We start from the raw sequence: 22,652 nt of genomic DNA on the forward strand, positions 1-22,652 counted from the left end.
ATCTAGGGGGAAATGGTTTTAAGGTTTTAGATAAACTTTAATACGATTTATTATGCATTGTATGGGTAAACATACCATAAGGAAAACATTTGGGCCAAATTCAACTTATAACAGTGAATAAAACTGTAAATTGTAAAGTAAAGGGACATTTTGTGAGTCTCTCTTTGTTGTCTTGTAACACAAAAACACAGAATAAATGTATTAGAGAACATACATATAAATGGAGAGTGGGTCTGGTCCGACCGTTTCTGAAAACTTCGTTCCTCTTTGGTATTTCCATATACTTGGTACAGTTGTGGTCTATAAATCGTTACATGAGCAGTGGCACCTCTGTGCATCATTGTTAGTTGTTCACCAATTGTGTGGAATTCAAGGCAAGGATCGAAATGTGCATGCCTCCTTTGGTTTATCACAGTTTGCTCAGGCACAGATACTAATACAGTGTTTGAGTTCTTCACCATCCATGGACACCAAGATCACGCACGTGGATCTGATGGATGTGGAGCTTTGCTGGAATCATTCCAAACCCAGGGTGCTAAAAAATATATCTCATAAACTTTCATAAACCAGTAATATCTCATGGAGTAGCACGGTGACATTAGAGGCAGCTGGATTTGAGCAGTGGCAGTGTTTGTTGACACCGGAAGTGCCTCTCCGAGCTGCCACCACTTGAGCGTGTCCCTGACTGCGGAACAGAGTTTAGCACAGAGCGGGGACCGGGGACCCGTGACACTGTCGGACCACCGGAAGAAGGAGAACTTGTCTGAAGTGAAGCAGTAAACAACCACAGCAGAATCAAACTGTGTGAGGTGAGTGGGTTTTCCGCAGCGACACCGCACATTCTATATTAATTACTAAACCTGTGTGTATATTTAGGACAGGCAGCTAAGCTAATGTTAGCGTAAACAATGATTGTAATCATTAGCTCATGCTAACAGGCCGAGCCAATGCTTTTATATTCGTTTCTGTCTTCGTAGAGTTGAGCTGCCTTGGGCGCTGTACGTCAGAACCCGGGAGACTGGTGACGTCTTACAGATTTGTTTCGTTGCTTCAATGTCTGGATGAGAAAATCTGTTCGACGAAGAACCAAGAAAGAAGCATCGGCGCCATGAATCCGTCCAACCCGTTTGGCAGTCCACAAGGGGGCGCTTTCCAGGCCCCTAGTAACACCATGAAGGCGGGCTTGTTCCAATCATTCGGACAACAGAGCTCCAGCAATCAGCCACAGACTATGGGATTCTTTCCACCGTCAGCTTTTGGTCAGCCTGCTGTCGCAAATCAGGCCCCACCTCATGGAAGCACGGTGTTTGGACAGGCTCCGGCGTTTGGACAGATGTCTACACAGCCTTCCTCTTCACCCATGATAAACCAGGCTTCAACATTTGGACAGATGTCTTCACAGCCTTCCTCTATGAACACAATGAGCCAGGTCCAAGCCTTTGGACAGACGTCTGCACAGCCCTCTTCTATGAACACGATACGTCAAGCCCCAGCCTTTGGACAGATGTCTACACAGCCTTCCTCTTTGCCCACAAGAACCCAGGCTCCGGCGTTTGGACAGATGTCTTCACAGCCTTCCTCTTTGCCTACAAGAACCCAGGCTCCGGCATTTGGACAGATGTCTTCACAGCCTTCCTCTTTGCCCACAAGAACCCAGGCTCCGGCGTTTGGACAGATGTCTTCACAGCTTTCCTCTTTGCCCACAAGAACCCAGGCTCCGGCGTTTGGACAGATGTCTTCACAGCCTTCCTCTTTGCCCACAAGAGCCCAGGCTCCGGTGTTTGGACTGATGTCTACACAACCTTCCTCTTTGCCCACAAGAACCCAGGCTCCGGCGTTTGGACAGATGTCTACACAACCTTCCTCTTTGCCCACAAGAGCCCAGGCTCCGGTGTTTGGACTGATGTCTACACAACCTTCCTCTTTGCCCACAAGAACCCAGGCTCCGGCCTTTGGACTGATGTCTTCACAGCCTTCCTCTTTGCCAACAGTTAGCCAGGCTCCAGCGTTTGGACAGACATCTGCACAGCCTTCCTCTTTGCCAACAATAACCCAGGCTCCAGCATTTGGACAGATTGCTGCACAGCCTTCCTCTTTGCCCACAGTAAGCCAGGCTCCAGCGTTTGGACAGACTAAATTGGGAATGAGTAGCTCAGACTTTGGGATAGCTTCAGCACAAGCATTTGGACAGACTAGTGGACCAAACCAAAGTTCAGTGTTTGGGCAGACTTCTGCATTTGGTCAGGCAGCAGGATTAAGCCAGCAGGCCCCAGGGTTTGGCCAACAGCCACCTGGATTTGGAAAGTCCCAAATGCCTCCTGGTTCCACCACTGCCTTAGGGCAACCTCAGCCACTTGCATTTGGGCAGTCTGCATATGTGCAGCCTTCTTCTACCAGTGTCCCCACCACTGTATTTGGCACAGGTCAGAGCGTGACCCAGAGCGTGACCCAGAGCGTCGCCCAGAGCAAATCCTTTGCACCGTCAGAATTCAGTTTCAAGCCGGCCAATGAGGCACTTTTCAAACCCATCTTCAGTGCCAGCCCTGAGCCTGCTAACCCTCAAACCACATCCATGTCTAGTTCACCGTTTGGCGGCAATGGGAACCAGACAAGCACCACCACCAGCAGCACCACTACTGGTTTCTCTCAGTTGACAAGTGCTAAGTCTGGGCCTCTGGGCTTCAGCTTCTCACAGCCTGCTGCAGCCCCCTCTGTCTCTGCTCAGATCAATCCACTAACAACTAGCAATAGCAGCGGTTCTACAAATGCTCTGCAGTTCACCTTCTCCCAGCCAGCCGCTCCTTCCAGTTCGAGCACCACCCAGGCGTCCACGACCCAGCCCACCACCCCATCTTCTTTCAGCTTTTCAGTTAAGCCCTCCCAATCACAGACCACAGCTGTTTTTAGTGGTTTTGGTCAGAGCCCAGCTTTTGGTGACTCCATAGGTCAAGCAGAGACCAGCACAGATGAGAAAAAGAACAATCTGGAGGCCTCAGGGGAAACAAATGTATTTGCAAGACTCGGCAAAGGCACCAAGCGCAAGGAGGATCCAGTGGTCCCAAGCCGTGGCCTCGAGACGCCTGACGCTGAGGAGGATGTCTCAGCAGAATCAGATTCACCGAGACACCCCTCAAAGAGGCCCCTAATGAGGTCCCGCGGCCCAGTGGGAGGCTTATTCGGTAGGGCACTAAGTAGTCTTCGTAAAGAAAGCCCTAACACAGTCAGGCGAGAGGCCACAAGGGAGACTCTGCAACAGGCACTGAAGTGGGAGGAGACAGAAAAAGAAGATGACCAAGGTCAAGGTGACAGCTTGACTGTTACACAACCTGTTGGACCAGCCCTCACCAGGGATGTGCTGGACAAAGCTGAGGAGCCAGGTGAGATGTTTAAATCATTCACATCGTGGGTTTATCTGCCTTAGGTATCGAGGTGTGTTTATGATTATTTTTACAGTGAATTTTTAAAGACAAGCTTTTAACTTATGGAGTAGTATGGGAACTTGGAAGTCTGCCACACCTGAGGAAACAACTCTTCAAATAGTTGTATTTATTTTGTGACCCTCTTCTAAGAAAAACAGATTCATCTTTTGTTTTGATGAAAAAAACCAGTTGGAAATCTTCATCCCTGTGCATATCTTAAATAACTTATATAAGCCGCCTACATTATTAATGTCAGCTCATCCTGTTGTCTTCCTATTACCAATTATCTTAGATTCTGCAAAAGCCGCCGACCCTCAGCCGGAGACCGTCACCCCTGCTAAACGTGGCGTGCGCAGGGAGAGCTCGGAGGGCCTCAGCGGCATGTCTCCCACCGACTGCACCTCCCTCCAGTGCAGGAACATTCCTCCAGGCCTGAACAAGAAGGACATAATCGAGAAACACTTTGGTCGTCACGGCAGAGTCTCGAAGGTTTTTTGTAAGCCTGCCAAGAACCTGGCCTTTGTGCACTTTGAAGACCATGTGAGTGAAATTCATGCCACAAACTCTCCATAGAGCATGTCCACCAGACTCTGGCTATCTTAATTTACCTGATCTTTTCTTAACTAGCTCTAAATGATAAGCGTTCTCCCAATCTAGTCCTCAGCGACTTTCTTAGCACACTTAATTTGATATTCATTATTCATTTGTTACTCATGGTGTCAGCTATGCACCAAGCTTTAAAAAAAACTAGTCGTTTGCCGGTTTGAACAGGAATCACCTCCTTTGTCACTAACAAGCTAAACAAGTTAGTTTGATTAACCGGCCAGTCCTGGATTGTTAAATGTGATGATGAGAAAGGCCATACATGCTGTAAACATGTTTATTTTTCTTTTCAGGCATCAGCAGCAAGGGCCAAGAAGAAAGGCAAACTTCTTCATCGGCATGAACTCTTACTCTTGTGGCATAGGAAGAAGCAGAGTAAATACAACACTTCTCTATGAAAGCTCAATTAATAGCTCAAGATCGTTGTCATAGAGTCTTAATCAATATATTTCATATCACCTTTAATTCCTTTCTGCAAATGAAGGTCCAGGGGAGAAGGGAAGCCGACCTGCAGCAGGAAGTGAGGAGGCACAGGGAGAAAGCCAGGAGGACACAGACTCCAGACCTGCTTTCTCAACCAACAGGAGAGCTCCACTCAGAGCTCCTGCAGTCAGCAGCTCCTTGAACTTTAGCCGCAGGTATGAAAGTGTTTGTGTTTGGCTTTAAAAGCTGTCATGTACTTGGTCCGGACCAACTGACATTCTTATGAAAAAATGTCAGCTCCCCAGTGAAGAGGTCAACATTGGCCAAGTCTCTGCAGTTTGATGCTGAGCCCCAGAGAGAGAGCAGCATAGAGTCCCAGAGCTCCGAGCGCCCAGTGCCCTCCTCCCTCCTCCACCTCATTGACCAGGTGGCGGACAACGCTGAGGAGAAGTACCGCCTCCTGGAGCAGCGAGACAAGATCCTGCGTCAAGGTGAAGCTGCTCCTCGTGTCAGTCGAATGTCGCCGTTAACAGGGTTTTGAAACACAAACATTATTTTAATTGTGGGCATCTTATGTTGGCACAGGTCGGCCGAAGCGAACGGACCTGAATCTATCCAAGGTGTTTGTGGGGACATGTCCTGACATGTGTCCAGAGAAGGAGAGGTACATGAGAGAGACACGGAACCAGCTGAGCGTATTCGAGGTCATCCCAGGAACTGAGATGGTAACGTGTTTTAGACTTGAGAACGTTTTTTGCAGCATATGTCACTTATACTCTCTTTCAACTTGGGAAGGCAAAATAAAGAAGCACCTTTTTAAAATCAGTCTAGCATTTAGTCATTAGGATTTGGTAATATCACGTTGTTATGGCTGTTTTACAGCTACATGGAATATATAAGTAAATGTTGAAGGTCAAAGAATAAAGAAAATTGGTATTTTTGCAAATGAGAGTTTACAGGTACTTAGAAAACAGGAGGGAAGCAGTCGACAACAAAGGAAACCGTCTCCTCCTGTCCCCAACTAGGTGTATCACGCTGCAGCAATCAAAGAGTACAGTCGCTCATCAGCCGACCAGGAGGAGCCCCTGCCCCACGACTTGCGCCCCCTGCCGGTGCTCAGCATGACCATGGACTATCTGGTGACTCAGATCATGGACCATGGCGATGACAACTACCGGGACTGGTACGACTTTGTCTGGAACAGGACCCGGGGCATCCGTAAGGTAAAGACTTGTTTCATATTTAACTATTGAATAGTACAAATAATTACTGAGCCCTGCTGCTCACTACACCCAACTCGAAGATACTTTGTAACCTCCATCAATCCATCAAGTTACCTTAAAAAATCTTTTCCATTTTATCCTCAACTTCACAATATCATCTAAACACTAAATAAGAGTGAGTGTAGTCTGCAGTAAAACTATTTGGTCACTAAGTTAGTTCACCCATTCAATTCTGCTGCTTCACTGTTTGCTGTTTTATTTAAAGTCTCATTCATATGAGGAACTGGGTCCAGTTGTGATATCTGCCCGGGTTTAAACGCAACACGTTATGAAACCCGTATTGCAAATTGATCTATTCCTCTGTCGTGCCCACAGGACATCATCCAGCAGCACCTGTGTTGCCCACACACGGTGTCCCTGATTGAAAACTGCACACGCTTCCACGTGCACTGCGCCCACCATCTCTGTGAGGAGCGTCTGTCGTCGTTCGATGCCAAGATCAACAACGAGAACATGACAAAGTGCCTGCAGAGTCTCAAAGAGATGTACCAGGACTTGGCAACTCGTCAAATCTACTGCCCCTGTGAGGCCGAGTTCCGCCAGTACAACGTGCTGCTGAAGCTGGATGATGGCGACAGCCTGCGGTCAGTCATGAAAACACACCAACGCAGATTTTATTCATGTCCTTTGACTTCAGAGATGTTTTTTGCTTTTCATATCACACTAATGAAAACTGTGCTCCCACTTCATGTCACACAGTGAGGTGCAGCAGTTCCGCGACGAAGTGCGTAACTCGCCTGAGGTGAAGTTTGCAGTTCAGGCGTTCTCTGCCGTCAGCAACAACAACTTTGTGCGTTTCTTCAAGCTGGTGAAAGGAGCCTCGTACCTCGCCAGCTGCCTCCTGCACAGATATTTCAATCAGGTCACAAACTCTTTTCTTTCACCGATGAATGAGATGGGGAGAATCAGGAATTTGTGATTTCTTAGTTTGATTATGTCCCCGAAAATGATATTAGAAAAATCGACACCAATCAAGTTACAAAATGAACTAAATGAGTTTGTACGGCTGTAAACCAAAGTAGTTTCATTGCTGTTCTGCTGATGATTTTGATCGATTAATCATTGATCAATATAATTGGTGTAAGAAATGTCACATGACAGAATGTTGTGCTGTTCATTCGTCCTCTGTCTTTATTCCCTTATGTCTTTTTTCCCGGTGTGCAGGTCAGAGCTAAGGCCCTGAAGACCCTGAACATTGCTCACACTACAGGTCCCCGGTCCACTGCCTTTCCAGTTGAGGACATTACTCGGATGTTTATGTTCCTCGACACAGCAGAAACGATTGACTTCCTCCAGCAGTACGGCCTGAATGTCAACGACGGGTACGTGTCTATACCTGACATTAGCTCCATCATTTTGGTGTGGTCACAATACTAAAATCTTGACTTTGATACCAATATCAAGTTTAGCATCGTCAAACTGAAACTTGAAACTGAAATGATATTAATTCGATGACTGATTCCTATGAAATCAGAACTGAATGTCTTGTAAAGCCTCCTATTCATTTACAAACAGAATAAACAAACTATTCAGCATAGCTAACAGTCATACGTCATTGATATTGACCAAGTTGAAAACACTGCTTTGTTCACAGTATAGTTGAGCTGAGTCGGACAGCGTTCCAGGAGCCAGAGCTGTCTCTTTCCCAGAAGAAGTCTGTGGTCATCCTGGCAAAGAAACCAGTGTTGGTCGGGGAGGTGGTGAACGGAGGCTCGCTCCCCAGTCCTCCCCAGCACAACCCAGTCAGCAGCTTTGACTCCCAGAACAAGTTCCGTGGAGAGGCACCTCCGGCTGAGACTTCCTCAAGCCAGTTCAGAGGTACTGGGTCTATTTTACACACTACACAACTTCTAACACTATTATAGATGTACTGTACATTTATGCTACATCGTAAACCCACTGGTTCATGCTCCTTACTTCTGTAGTGACAGAACATCTATCTTTTCTTTTTGCATCTGTCAGTAATAATCATCTCAGAATTCATTATGAGAAACGAGAACATCATCTCATCCCATCAATGTATAGATTCAGAGTCATTCATTGATTTTCTTCATTGTCTCAGCTTTCGCTGCCAAGCTGGAGGTGAAGGCCCCGCCCGGCGTTGAGCCACTGTCCCAGGTCGCCTCACGTCCCGACACTCCCTCTGAGTTTGTGCTGCCTCCAGCTGCTGCAAATGTGCCGAGTGAATCACCTTTCGAGTCAGCCCACCCGCCCGATGCCCAGCAGCTCTTCCAGCCGATACCTGAACCTCAGCCCGTCACTGCACCATCTCCTCCGGCCGCACCTCGGCATGTGTACAGCAACGAGGTGGGGAAAGACCTCTGGGAGAAATTCATTCTCACTTACCTGTATATCCTACTGATGTCTTGTAGCTTTGGTGATTGTTTAAAGTCTAATATATGCATATATAATGAATACTACAAAAGGGGGCCTATAGCGTAGTAATACCAGTAATTGTGCCATTTCAAAAGAGCAAGAGCGTTTGTCGAATGTGTTTAGAACAGGGAGATCTACCTTTTAAAAGCAAGAGTGACCTATACTGACAGTCTGTGATGCATCTGCAGGAAATCATGGCCGAACTGGACGGTGTGATCGAAGAGGTGGTCGTAGCAGCATCGAGGGAAGTAGCTGTCGTCGGAGCCAGCTACGCATCAACAGCTCTTGCGTAAGTGTTGACGATTTAGAATCCATCAATCTTCTGTACCAGCTTTTTGAATGTAAACCACACTAAGTGACTGGAGACTTATTAAGTTGATTTTACTCGTTGACGTGTTTTGTGTTTGTTGTGCAGTGAGAGCAGTGTGCAGGTGGAGTCCCTGGTGAGTGAGGTGTTGGTGCAACTGCTGCAGGAGGTGTCCTCCAGCGAGATCAAGGAGGAACAGGAGCGTGTTGCTGAAGAGAAACACAAGCTTGAAGAAGCCAGGTTGGTCTCATGAGCACAGCCTGATATTGACAGCTTGTTGATTATAGCTCAGTGCCATTTATTAGCACCCTCAGCTTGGTTCAGAAAGAGGAAAGTAGAATATAAAATAACGCTTGTTAGATATGTTGGGTTCTTCTTTAATGCGTTTATTCAAGCAGACAAAGAATTGTCACATCCACGTTTGAGCTACAGATTATTTTTCACAAAAACTACCCACCCATATTTGGTTTTCATCTTGTCCCTGCACCAGGAGGAGGCAGGAGCACACGGCCTTCCTGGCTCAGTTCAGCTGCTCCATCTGCACAGAGATCCTCCACGAAGTCTTAGATGAGACCATCAAGGAAACTTCCACCTCTGAGATCCAGTAAGAAGTTTCAAACTCACTAAATCAAATAATGTTGTTTTTCCTTAGTAATGGGGAAATGACAATTAGACGTTTATTTATCAGATTGCTTTAATATTGGATTATTAATATGATATAATCTGCTGATCCTGAGTCCTAGATATTCAGAGCCTGTATCTGAATTATTTCTTTGTTAACCTCTTTCAGGCTGGCAGTGAATGAGAAGGCAGACCGTGTGGCTACATGCACAGAGCAGGTCTGCACCAGTCTAGTTGAGGAGACTCTGAATGCAGATATTGCTCTGATTGTTGAAGAAATCCTTGATGAGGAACTGCAGCGTATCCACAAGTACATCAAAAGGTAAGAAACCAGCTACACTGAATATACTATACATACACAAGTACATTGTTGTAAGGGTTAACTGCATCTGGAACCTTTTCCCTCTTTATCTGTTCCCCCAGGTGGCGTGATGTGGTCGCGTTCCGTCGGCAGCTGAAGAGACAGATGAGAGGTTTCCCTGCAGCTCCGTGCTGTGTGGACCCCCGATTCAAACTCAAGGCCCTCGCTCCCAGCGCCCCTGCACGGCCCTGCATGGAAGACCTGGCCCGTGGTCTGGTCAACCTGGGAAACGCCGGCACCTTGGCCATGTCAAGCACCAGGTACATTAATCTCCCTTTTTCTGTTGTTGCATGTTATTTATAACAGTTTAATTAGGATGACTTGTTTGGATGGTTAAATCAACTTTCTTTTTTTACTGCTCCAGTAAGTGACTGTTTTTTGTAATGTTTGTTAAGATTATTCAGAATGAGGCAAGAAGCAATCCACCAGATGAGAGTCCACTACTACTATCAGCAGCTGCTTGAGTAAGTCTGGAGTTGTTGTGTGTGTTTATTCAGCGTGTGGTCACGAAGCAGCATTCTGACCTCTTTGTGATGTTGCTCTCAGTGAGATGGTGTGGGCGCCGCTCGACCTGCCGGCACTGGTGTCAGAGAACATCCCAGACCCACCGGAGAGGATCTACTGGAAGATCGCTCTCCTCTTACCCAGCAACCACGAGAGTGTGGCCAGCCTGGCAGACAGGTAGGCAGCAGCACTCAGGATGGATGTTGTTACCAGGTGTGTACAGGGCCTAAGTTTGTCCTCTCCTGTCTCCTGGATCAGGATCCTGTCAGACTGGCTGGAGGTGAAACTCGGCGGGGACAAGGCGTCGGAGGTCGGGGAGGAGCAGCCTGATGGAACTCTGCAGACCCTGTGTGTCACCAACTCGCTGCAGGAGAGAGGACCACACACTCACAAAGTCCACATCAGCGTCAAGGTTAGATCAGTTTGAAACTTTTATGGACGACTGAAGTCAAATGCAAAGAAGACACACATGCTTGAATGTTTTTAAGATGATCCCTGTTTTTAAAGGGCTCATGTATGGTTAAATTGTGGATACAAGTGAGGGGCTTGGCAGTTTTAACTATTATCAGAACATTTAATATAAAGGGTATGAATTCAGAGAACTGATATTAAGGTAAATTATGATCTAGACCATAATCATTTGTCTTGACCAATGTTATTTATCCTGCCATGGCACTGTGTAACCACCTCTCTTCTTGTTTTCGGGGCCCAGGCGTCCCGAGGCCCACTCACTGAAGACAGCCTGTCTAAAATGGAGGAGAGCTGCGAGCTCTCTGGGACCGGAGCTCTGATCATGTTGCTTCCTGCCATGCCCACCGTGGAGCCGGGGGAAGACGAGCAGGATGTCCCTCTGCTGTCAGCTCTGCTTCAGCTTAAACAGCTACAGCAAACCAGCACCTGGCATTGCCCACTGCCTCTGGTCATTCTGGTGCCAGGACCTGATGGTGGCCCCGGTGATACACAGAAACTTGTCGAAGGTAATGATCAGTGAACATGGGATTAATGCGTGTTTGTTGAAATCTAAGATTGAAATATTAGTTGTCTGTTGAAACAAAAGTTTAGATATTCAATGAGGCAGTTTTTAATGAACCTAGCTGAATTTATCCATGTGAAATAATCCTGATGCCTTTCTCTCATGGTGCCTCGTCCCTCAGCCCTGATGCTGCAGATGATGGTCATGGAAGGACTGATATCAGAGTTCACGTTCTTCTTCATACCAGAGACCACGAGTGATGTCCAGGGATCCAAACAGGTACTGCACACGCACATCCACATATACATGGAGGTAGGTCTAAAGGGAAATGGGGCGAGTGAGTTCTGGAGCATTACTATTTGATGATCACTTTCTCTTTTAGTGTCTTAATGAACCGTCTCCATCTTTGTTGTGTGTCTCTAGCTGAGCCACGCTCTGCGTTGGTTGCTGGGCCGCGCTCCACCATCCCTCCCCCTGTCCTGCCAGAGCCTGGTGCAGCTGGTAGAGTCCAGTTTGAGTCGCGAGTTCACTCCCAGAGTTTACGGCCACCGCCAGGAACGAGGCGTCGCTTGTCTTCCTTCCCAGGACCCCGCGCCCATCATCCAGCTGTACAATGCCGTCCTGGCTCACATTGCTGACACAGCGTCATCTCAGGATCTCTGCAAACTCTCGTGGCCGCCGGGCGAGTTCTGCATGCCTGAAACCCGAGATTTTGTTCCTCACCTGGGCTGGAACTCAGCTGAGCACCTGGCCTGGCTACGGGAAGCCATCCTCAGCCTGCAGCTGCCACAGTGGGAGAAGCTCTCTTCCACCGGTTAGTGATTGAGACCAAGACTATTTTTTTTACTTTGCAGTTTGTATAAGTGCGAAAGAAACCAATAATCCTCTTATTGTGCTTGGTTATCTCTTCCTTTCTCTAGACTCGTGGTGTGAACTCTGCTCCTCCATCTATTGCTACGCTGCTCAGATCCCGGTCTCATATCACAGTCAGCCTCTTCTAATGTCACGACTGGAAAACCTTCTGGAAAGGGTCCGGCTAAAGGGTCACTGTACCCGGGCCAACAGATCCGAGGCAGCCATGGGAAGCTGGGGCACTGGAGATGAGGGTGTGTTAACAGCCTATAGTCAGATTCCTTGGGACGACGTGCTGGTGATTTGCATTGACCACAAGCTGAAAGACTGGCAGATACCGGGACCACCTGCCTGTGAAGGTGAGGCCATTCTCTTGGAAAGTTCACTTTCACCCGTGACTACAGACTGTGTAAGACTTGCAATATAACTTGTGACTGTTTGCTTGTTTTGTCATTGAAGATGCTGTGACAGAGGACGGAGAGATCCTGATTTACTTCCTCACAGAGTCCCTGAAGGGTTTCCAGCCCCCTGAGGAGTGGACCCAGGCCACCAGACAAACACACAGGGAGAAGCAGCTGCAGCAGGACGAGGAGGAGGAGAGAGGGTATTGATCTCCTCACTTCAACTTACTGCTGCAACATTTATCATTTGGATGAGATTTAGTTGTGTGGAAATTGACGTCTGTTACTGTCAACAGCTCCTACTAATATGTCCTGAGGTCTCTAACCTCAGCTTAACTGAGTTCTGGTATTTCAGTGAACCAGGGGAAGTTAGTCAGAGGCTGACATGTGCTGATAATGTAGTGACACAGCTTTTACTCTTCATGCTTCATGATGATAAAAATGTTCTCAACCTCTGTTCCCTCCTCCCTCCTCCCTCCTCCCTCCTCCCTCCTAATCCCCCCTCTTCTATCGTCAGGGCAAGTGCAGCTGCGTGTGCCTCCCCCACCGGTCTGTCCCTCAGACAGAGGTTGTTCCACAGTACGGCAGAGCCCCTCGAGGCCGCGGCAGCATCATTGGACATCACACACACTCCAACAACACAAGAGCTGCTGGCCCACAAAGTCCTGCAGAGTTTAGAGGAGGAGAAGGTTGAAAGCAAGAGGTACAGACACAGCTTTGCTTGAGGTTTTATGGTATACCATTTTTCCTATATACAGTATTGAAAGGGCAGAGGTGTATGGATGAAAACTGAATAATGTTTAATAAAGAGCTAAACTTTGGGACAGAGTGAGAAACTAAGTAAATGGTTAAATTTAATTTAGCACGACTGTACTATACAATATGTACGTCTAACATACAACTGTATCTGTCCAGGAGCCTGGAGCAGCTTCAGCGTTGGCTGGATGGCGACCCCTTAGAGCATCTGTCCTCGCCGCTCTTCATTCCCTCCTCCACCCTGCTCTCCAGGCCCACAACCAGGATTCACTCCCCCACAGCCAGGACGAGAGATGTCACACTGACACAGGTAGGACTTCACTTCTCCTTCAGGGATTCAGGGTCATTTCTTCAAGTACTTATTAAGAAGAGGGAAAGTTTGGCTTCATTACTTATACATGTTCATTGTCTGGACCTTTCAGGAGCCTGATGATCCGTTGGAGAATTCATCGTGGACCACAACCATCCCTGTGTCGATGGCATGGCGGCTGAAGGAGCTTGAGCAGCAGATCTTGGCGAGTCAAGAGGAAGAGCTGGCCTGCAGACTGAAGCTGAGCGGCCTGCTGAGCATTGTCGACGACTGACGGACTGTTGCTGCAGAAATATCATCATTGTTACACAAATGTTTGGAAAGAAAGGAGACGTGGGCCTTTTGTGTCCAGAGACAAACCACTTTGGATTTGCTGAGTTCAAGCTGAGTCTGTTGCTAAATGAGTTCAGCCATGTGTGTGTGTCATAAAGCTCTGGGTGTTTTGCAAATGGAGAATATAACCAAGATTTTTACACTTGGTTTAACTTTGTACAGTTACTGTTAGTTTAGCACAGTTTTGAAAATAAGTGTGTAAGTGCAAATACAGGATCTAACTGTGTGTTGGTTTTTACATAAACTTGATGAGAGGCTGAATCCTGACGTTAATAATCAGCTTTCTCTTGTCTGTCTGTAACATAAAGTGAAGCACTTGTTTTTTACTTGTACAGTGAAATTCTTCTGCTTTAATTTGATCTTTTTACTTGTGAAATGTTCGATTAATCAAATAAAAAGTGTTATTTTTCATATAAACTCCTCATTGGTTGAATCGTCGTCAATATGTGAGCACGTGTAGCACTTCTCGTAGCAGCTGCTCTGATTGGCGGAGCTCGCTGCAGACCCGCCTCTTAACCCCGCCCAGCCGATGCGTGATTGGACACTTGAGTCTCTGCTCATGTCTCTCCATGTGGGAAACTCCTCGGAAGGCAGCCGCGGTGTCTTCTGGGAGATGTAGTGCGGGTTATATCCCAGACTGAACAGTGTATTCCTTGTAAAGACTACAGCTCCCAGGTAAAGAGCAGAGGGGGCAGAACCGAGCGGAGAAGAGATCCAGTCCCAGTTCAGCGGAAGGTTCATCTGAGTATCACAACCATGACTGAGGGGACGTGAGTATTTACTTTTATACACAGTCTGTGTTTAAATACTTGTACTTATATCTCAGGGGATGATGTCACCAAAGCAGCTGTTTTATAACTCATGTTTATCGATGACGTGAATTCAACAGGAGCTAATAAGGTTTTGTGAAAACATGAAATGAATATATCTATAAAAACACCTGTAGAGTTAGTTATTTAGAAAAGTTGTAAGAAAACCGTGTATTTTACTGTGTATTTTAAAGCTACCAGTACCTTTGTTGTATTTATTCAACATTTACTAACTACAATGTGTATTTGAGTGTTTACTTCATAGTCTCTGCACAGTTTTGGATTTGTGTGTCACAACTTTGCACATGAGCTGAAAACCAGCAGCAGAGTCACCTCCTGAGTTATTGGTTTAATTTTTTGACCAGCTGAGGAAATACCTTTTTTAATTTTTTTGTAGAAAATGTGCACATGGAACTAGAACGGAACTCAGTGAAGACTCATTTAAATTCACCAGATCTGGATTCTGTATTGCAATCCCGATTTGCACATATTTATAAAAATCAGTCCCTTAAATGCGCCGGATTTGTTTTTTTTAAATCAAGATCTATGAATTATTCTGGGAGAAATCAGGGGAAATTTTGAAAAACAACCCATCTGGCATCCACACTCCTCCTTCTCCGACCTTTACCACATCCAGTTTTTCTGTAGTTAGTATTTTGCATCATCTTGCTTACGACCATACGAATGAACAAACACATGGACGGGGGTGAAAACATAACTTCCTTGGCAGAAGAACCACACCATTAAACCACCAGCTGTGTTTTCCAGGCACTTGCGGAGGCGGGGGGGCCCGTACAGGACGGAGCCGGCCACAGACCTGAGCCGCTGGAGGCTGACCAGTGCCGAGGGCAGACAGACCTGGCGCTATGTGGAGGATCAGGAAACCCCCGACAGGGAGCAGACCGTGATGGAGGCTCACTCCCTCGGCATCGACACGGTGGGTTCACCTCATTGTTGTATCTCCTGTCTCCCTTTGTGTGGAAGATAGTTTGGGAGATGGAGATGAATGGAGATGAATGGGAGATGAATCAGTTTTTTAAAAAATCACAAATTGGTGCCAGCAGATTTAAACCCTTATCTCTCGACAGTTCTCCATGTGATCTCCTCAATGGTCAAGACTCAACATATACTCTTTGGTATTTGCCATGTAGGGAACTTTAAATCGGGATAATATTTTAATGATATTATATTAATCACTTATCAAATCATCCACTATACATTGTCCTATTTGTCACTTTTACAACCATTTGAGTCCAATGTAAATTTCTCAGATTCCCACACTTTTGTGATACAGCAACAAAACATACTTTCCTTTTCTTTTCTTTTTTTTATATATGATTTATTTGTAGAAATTTCAAGACAAGACTTTATGTATAATAATCCTCACAGATAAGAAATGAGAGAATAACATAACAGACAGCCAAATGATGAGGATACACGTTACAGCCCCCACCACCCCTCTCCCCTCGCCTCCCCTTCCCAAAACAAATATACAACTATAGCAATTTGATACACAAAACCTACTTTCCTATTGAATAGTCCCTCCTCCTGTGTTCTCTCCACAGAGTGAGCTGGTGCCTGGATCTCCGGCTGCGCACACGGCCGTGGACGTGGCCCTGAAGGGGATGCACTTCTACAGTCACCTCCAGGCGGAGGACGGTCACTGGGCCGGGGACTACGGCGGACCTCTCTTCCTGCTCCCAGGTAGGACATGTGCCTTCATTTCATACCTGAGAAAATACAGGGGCCTCCCTGTGTAGAAGAAGTGTGTACCCTAGGGTGATGGTGTTAAGATGCTGGCACGTGCTGTTGTGTGTTTCTATCTGTAGCCGTGTGTGTCCTCCACAGGCCTCCTGATCACCTGCCACGTGGCTAAGATCCCGCTGCCCGGGGCCTGGAAGAAGGAGATGGTGAGGTACCTGCGCTCCGTGCAGCTGCCTGATGGAGGCTGGGGTCTGTAAGTCACCGTCACACTTTGTTGTCTTTTGATATTTGTGTATGCCTTGTCCCTTAATGTGCATCTCCTGTAAGATGATGCCGTGTTTCTCACCGCAAACGACAAAGGTAACATTTGAGGTCACCGTGACCTTTGACCTTTACAACTGGAATGTAATTGTTTAATCTTTGAGTTCAAATGACAACTGGTCAAAGTTTGACTGGGTTCACTACAGGAGTTTGGCAAATGTGGGGTTTGAGCTGTTATCACATGACCAAATACATGTTGAGTGAGGTTACTGTGTACTTCACCTTTGACCACTCACATATATTTATTTCTATTTTTCCCTCAGACATATTGAGGACAAGTCGACGGTCTTCGGCACAGCACTGAGTTACACGTCCCTGAGGATCCTGGGACTAGAGCCTGATGACCCAGATATGGTTCGAGCCAGAAATAACCTGCACAGCAAAGGTGAGCAGTTGAAACAAATATCTTCTTCCTTTTGTGTTTTTACTTTTCCTGCAAACTTCGGATTTTACATTTCTTGCTCTGGGTTTTTTCAGGCGGTGCAGTGGGGATTCCCTCGTGGGGCAAATTCTGGTTGGCCATTTTAAATGTGTACAGTTGGGAAGGAATGAACACGCTCCTGCCAGAGATGTGGTAAGGTTCAGGATTTAAGTACTTTGTTAGGTATCTGTAGTACTACTTGTGTATTTATTTTTTTGACACTTACTTTTAACATTTCTTTTTGACATTTCAGAGCCTCACTTTTATAATTAGACTTGAATAAAGAAGCTGAATTAGTACTTTTACTTGGATCCTTTTTAACATGAGTATCTTTACTTCTACTTGAGTAGAAACCGTGTGTGTGCCAACTCTGACATCATGTGTAGGTGCAGTGATGTCATGTCTTTCTCCCGTGCAAGTGGCTGCAACCGGAAATGTAATTTGAATCAGGACTTACTGTGACATCAGATCACCAGCTGAACTTACATTCATTTGAATCCCTTGTCTATGAAGCAGGAAACCAGTTTTCCTTTGAACGTATTCAGGGGTTTGATGTTTGTACATGTGTCTGTTGCAGGCTGTTCCCCACGTGGATGCAGGCCCACCCCTCCACTCTGTGGTGTCACTGTCGCCAGGTCTACCTCCCCATGAGCTACTGCTACGCTGTCAGACTGACGGCTGAGGAAGACTCCCTGGTGCTCAGCCTCAGACAGGTGCTGAAGCCAAACTGTACCACAAGGGGGCGCTACACTCCTGATCACAACCAGAGCTCAATGATAAACTGATTTTTGATGAAATTAGAGGAGAGGTTCACTCTTGCACGATGCAGAACCACTGAAATTAATTTTTAATCGACATTATTAATATAATATTATTGTTGTGTTGCAACTGATGATGATTGATGAATCATTTTATTCTTTGATTATACAGTTTACTTTTAAATCTAACAAAGTGAAAATATACTATATATTTGCCCCAATAGTTCAAATTTCAAGTATAAAGTGTTTTATCCTGTAATTGTCACTTTGCCTTCTGCTACAAATACCGAGCCTCGATTTGTATCAACCAGTTGTTAACACATTTGTCACTTTCTTGTTGTGTAGGAGCTTTATGTCCAGGACTATGCCTCCATCAGCTGGCCGGCTCAGAGGAACAACGTGGCAGCAGGTGACATGTACACAGCTCACAGCTCGCTGCTCGACGCTGCCTACAGTAAGTTTAACACAACACACAGTGAGCTTAACACAACACAGAGTTAGGTTAACACAACACACTGAGCACCGTGAAGCAGTATCCATGTCTACAAGGGTTCTTTTGTGCAATGAGGTATTATGCAAGTGTTTTGCACTGGAATGTTTCCACATGCCGCTGCTTGAATCCCTGCCCTCCCCTCCCCTCCCATCCCCTGCCCTCCCCCCCCCCCCCCCCCCCCCTTGTTTCCCTGCAGTGGTGTTGAATGTGTACGAAGCCCATCACAGCACCACCCTGAGAGGAATGGCTGTCAGAGAGCTGTACGATCACATCCAGGCCGACGACCGCTTCACTAAGTGCATCAGCATCGGACCGGTAGTGAAAACACACACCCTAAGGAACACTGAGTTTAAAAAAAAGACTGTTAAAGGAGGAGAGTGTAAACATGAGGCTCTGGCCTTTGTCCTCAGATCTCCAAGACCATCAACATGCTGGTTCGCTGGTACGTGGACGGCCCGACCTCCCCCGTGTTTCAGGAGCACGTGTCCAGGATCCCAGATTATCTCTGGTAACAACTCAGCCACTTACCAACTCATCAATAAGTTGTTCAGGACACTCTTGTGCTGGATAATGCAACCCATGTGTGGGATGTTGAAAGTCGTTAACTCAGTGCTATTAGATCTTTAAGTATGTGTGTGCATGAAAGTAAACTGCAGATGCACTAACAGTCAGTCCTCTGTGTTCCAGGCTGGGGCTGGACGGGATGAAAATGCAGGTGAGACTCTTTAACTCTTAAACTTTTTTTTATATTGAGTCAACTTTGTGCTGGTTCCACACTTTGCATGGCGTTCTGGAAAGAGAGTTTCAGATTCACCTTCTTCTTCTGCACAGGGGACCAATGGCTCTCAGCTGTGGGACACTTGTTTTGCCGTGCAGGCTTTCCTCGAGGTAACACACACACACAATTACCTCTGTTAATGTCTTTTAATATTTCAATTCAGTTCTGTCCTCACTTTCCTCGACATAAAAATTACAAATCCACAGATCATCATTGCTCCTTTAAATGGCTTTCAAACACGACACACTTCTCACGTCTTAGATCAGTCGTAACTCAAGGGTCATTGAGTTTTGAGGAGAGGTGTGTGAGTCCTGACTGAAATGTGTCATGTAGCTGATTATAATAAGTTGTGTGTTTTCAGGCAGGAGCCCAGGACGACCCCCGGCTATCGAAGTGCCTCCAGGACGCACATCACTTTCTCACCATAACACAGGTGCAAGTAACATGAGTCTCAGGAGCTTCCAGAGTTAATCCTCCTCGACACATATTTGCAGATTTCCAGTGTAATATGATCCTCCAGTGCTTTCACTTGTGATTTCTTATGCCTGACTGGTTTTTCCAATCCACCACCAGATACCGGAGAATCCTCCTGATTACAAGAAATACTACAGACAAATGAACAAGGTACAACTAGTATGAAACGAGAGCCACTTCTGAATAATTTCCTTTAGTCTCAAATACGGACTAAATTGCATCTGGAGATTATATCCAGGGAATCAGAAATGGCCCAAATACATAAATTCACACCATGTCTTTGTTTTCAGGGAGGCTTCCCCTTCAGCACCCGGGACTGTGGCTGGATTGTGGCCGACTGCACGGCCGAGGGCCTGAAGTCAGTGATGCTGCTGCAGGAGCTGTGTCCCTCCATCAGCCAGCATGTCCCCTCTGAGCGTCTCTATGACGCCGTCAACGTGGTGAGTCCACGGGCAGAAAGCACATCCAAGACTAAGTTACCTTTTTTGTGAGGTTTCCAGGTCGTCACCATTAAGAGAAACATGTTTATGTAAGTCAGGTGGAGCAGCATCATCCCTGTCTCTGTGCAAACAATCCAACCTCAGACTGAGCTCCACCTCGATAACATCTGGTTCACTTCAGACATCGTGTCTTCTCTTATCTCCCTGTAGCTCCTGAGCATGAGGAACTCCGACGGGGGGTTTGCCACATATGAGACCAAGAGGGGGGGGAGACTCCTGGAGCTGCTCAACCCGTCCGAGGTGTTTGGTGAGAACGTTTCCAGCACTTTGCTCTATACCCATCACACGGACCTCACTGTGGGACTGGGCTCAGTTCATGTTCTGACTTCTGGGTGATCAGCTTAGTGAAGGAATCTCAGCGTGACTCACTCTACAAGAATTGCAGATATGAAGGGAAACACGAAGCCAAATACAAAAATGACCTTTCAGTCTGAATAACCTTTTCCATTGCACCCTGGATGTGTAGCAGGATTATGGTCTTTTCTGTATCAAAGGACAAAAAGCCTAATACGTCCTCTTTTTGTATTTTGTGACATTTGAAATGTGTTGGTAACACTGTTGTACTGTGTCACACACACACACACAAACAGGTGACATCATGATAGATTACACTTATGTGGAGTGCACGTCGGCGGTGATGCAGGCCCTGAGCCACTTCCAGAAGGTCTACCCTGACCACCGGGCGGAGGAGATCAGGTGAACCACACGGCACAAACACAATATACACACTAAACCGACTGGATGGAATATCCATAAACCCTCCTGAAGGTAATTTCAAAGTCATAAATTGAGTTATTTTAGTCCACATTTGTTGGTTTATGATTTTAAAAAGACATGATGGGAAAGGAATCCCCCAAAAAGACATGGGCTGTGTCCAAAATCCCACAATACATTTGAAATGTATATTTTGCACGTAGTATTAATACTTTCCGGTAGCCTCTGCTAGTATTTACATTTGTACGACTGCTCTGGTCCTCTCGTCTCTCCACCGTGAGCGCAATGCATGCTGGTAAATATTGCTCAGTTACTGGCCATTGGTTGTACACTACTTTTCACAATGCATTGTGGGAAACAACGAGTGCACTAAAGGGTGTAACAGGTTTGACTGAACATTTGGACAGCACTACAAAATTGGTTTAAAGTTGATTATATAGCACACAGACTTGGCTTCCTGATTCATTTCTCAGTTCTTATTGAGGTTGAGGATAAAGATGGAGGAGGTGGAGGCCAGTTGGAGGAGGTGGAGGCTCTAACAGGTCCTTGTGTCCTCCTCAGGTCCACTCTGAGAGCGGGACTGGAGTATTGCAGGAGGGTGCAGCGGCCTGATGGTTCCTGGGAAGGGTGAGCGCTCACACACTTGTGATGTGACTGTTTGATTCCCCACCTCATCCACAGGCTGAGCTCCATCCCTCTCTTCTCCTGCTCAGGTCCTGGGGAGTCTGCTTCACTTATGGAATCTGGTTCGGCCTCGAGGCCTTTGCGTGCATGGGTCACGTCTACGAGGACGAGTAAGACATCGCAGACTCCCGATCACGTGACTAACCACAAAGTTCACCCGTTAACCCCCCCCCATTCATCCTAAACGGCCCCACTGTGTCCTGTTGACAGGGAGGCGTGTGTGGAGGTGCAGAGAGCCTGCCGGTTCCTGCTGGAGTGGCAGATGCCTGACGGAGGCTGGGGGGAGGACTTTGAGTCGTGTGAGCAGCGGCGCTACGTCCAGAGCAGCACGGCTCAGATCCACAACACCTGCTGGGCTTTGCTGGGCCTCATGGCCGCCAGGTGAGTCTTCTTCCACTCACTCACCTAGGACTGGACCAACATGGGATCAGACTGGAACTGATGGGTTCATGTTTGTCAGTGATTTTAGTCACATGTCATGTATTGATGTGTTGTTGTGTATTTACCGAGCTGTTGGTTATGTGCCTGCTGTGCTTTTGAAACCAGAGATGTGTTACACCTTGTGTTTTATTTCCCTGCAATCAGAAAATACATTTGTATAATAAATAAATAATTAAAATCCAATCTAACTACTTGTGTGTGTGACCAGGCATCCTGACAGGCGGGCCATAGAGAGAGGAGTCCAGCTGCTGATTGACAAGCAGCTGCCCAATGGAGACTGGCCACAGGTGAGTTTATCACTTATATATTGATTATTCATCACTTTCTCTCCCTTTAATCCAAGTTACAACAAACTTCTGCTCAACCTATGCTTTCACCTCGCCAGGAGAACATTGCAGGTGTGTTCAACAAGAGCTGTGCCATCAGCTACACCTCCTACAGAAACGTCTTCCCTGTTTGGACCCTGGGGCGCTTCTCAGCACTTTACCCCGACAGTCCTCTGGCTGGGAAGGGGAAGCTGTGAAGAGCGATGACAGCAAAGACAGCGAAGACTATGTGCAAGGACAATAGGACAAAATGTCCTCAGATTCAAATATAACAACCACAAAGCTCAGACAAAGGAAAGTGTGTGTTTTTCCACTGTCACAGAACTTGAGTTGTGTTTTTTGAAGATGATTCCATCAGATATGATTCATTCTTTGGATTGTTTGTCTTATCGACATTCCAGCACAGCTCATCTGCCAGAGCTGCACCTCACAGAGGTGCTGGGATGATGAGGTTCACTTCACCTGCTCTGGACTATAAAGTGTAAAAGAAAAACATTTAGAATTTTAGAATAAAGAGTTTTCTATGGTATTTTGTTCACAACGTGACTCGACTGAACTTGAATGAATTCAAACTAAAACAACGTTTCTGTCTCGAGTTTCCATTTGTCTCTTCTGCACCAGCAGAAAGAAACAAGTACGATAGTGGGAATCGAACATGTGTCAATGTGAGCACTCATCAAACTGTTGTGTGTCCGTCAAACATTAAA

General features: G+C 46.5%; 2 protein-coding genes across 2 annotated transcripts; both read left to right on the forward strand.

Annotated features, from left to right (window-relative positions):
* The first annotated feature begins 697 nt into the window (after positions 1-697).
* mcm3ap (minichromosome maintenance complex component 3 associated protein) lies at positions 698-13,946 on the forward strand. Its single transcript, XM_053440269.1, has 29 exons — positions 698-809; positions 978-3,377; positions 3,712-3,959; positions 4,316-4,397; positions 4,507-4,660; positions 4,743-4,936; positions 5,031-5,170; positions 5,471-5,668; positions 6,044-6,312; positions 6,428-6,590; positions 6,893-7,050; positions 7,323-7,546; positions 7,791-8,035; positions 8,293-8,393; positions 8,520-8,651; positions 8,902-9,015; positions 9,202-9,354; positions 9,456-9,653; positions 9,789-9,857; positions 9,940-10,074; positions 10,156-10,309; positions 10,610-10,874; positions 11,052-11,149; positions 11,294-11,684; positions 11,791-12,081; positions 12,182-12,326; positions 12,641-12,826; positions 13,039-13,189; positions 13,302-13,946. The coding sequence occupies exons 2-29, from the start codon at positions 1,109-1,111 to the stop codon at positions 13,461-13,463; spliced, it is 7,089 nt and encodes a 2,362-aa protein (XP_053296244.1). The 5' UTR covers positions 698-809; positions 978-1,108; the 3' UTR covers positions 13,464-13,946.
* Positions 13,947-14,263: 317 nt separating this feature from the next.
* Positions 14,264-22,527, forward strand: lss (lanosterol synthase (2,3-oxidosqualene-lanosterol cyclase)). Its single transcript, XM_053439866.1, has 22 exons — positions 14,264-14,292; positions 15,100-15,268; positions 15,897-16,035; positions 16,180-16,288; positions 16,620-16,741; positions 16,834-16,930; positions 17,355-17,490; positions 17,881-17,989; positions 18,225-18,343; positions 18,439-18,536; positions 18,716-18,743; positions 18,860-18,916; positions 19,168-19,239; positions 19,380-19,430; positions 19,571-19,720; positions 19,931-20,027; positions 20,371-20,476; positions 21,056-21,121; positions 21,208-21,288; positions 21,389-21,559; positions 21,828-21,906; positions 22,005-22,527. Exons 1-22 carry the CDS (start codon positions 14,279-14,281, stop codon positions 22,140-22,142), a joined length of 2,208 nt encoding a protein of 735 aa, XP_053295841.1. The 5' UTR covers positions 14,264-14,278; the 3' UTR covers positions 22,143-22,527.
* The last annotated feature ends 125 nt before the right edge of the window (positions 22,528-22,652 follow it).

The sequence above is a fragment of the Pleuronectes platessa genome, chromosome 14 (assembly GCF_947347685.1).
Source record: "Pleuronectes platessa chromosome 14, fPlePla1.1, whole genome shotgun sequence".
Taxonomy (NCBI): domain Eukaryota; kingdom Metazoa; phylum Chordata; class Actinopteri; order Pleuronectiformes; family Pleuronectidae; genus Pleuronectes; species Pleuronectes platessa.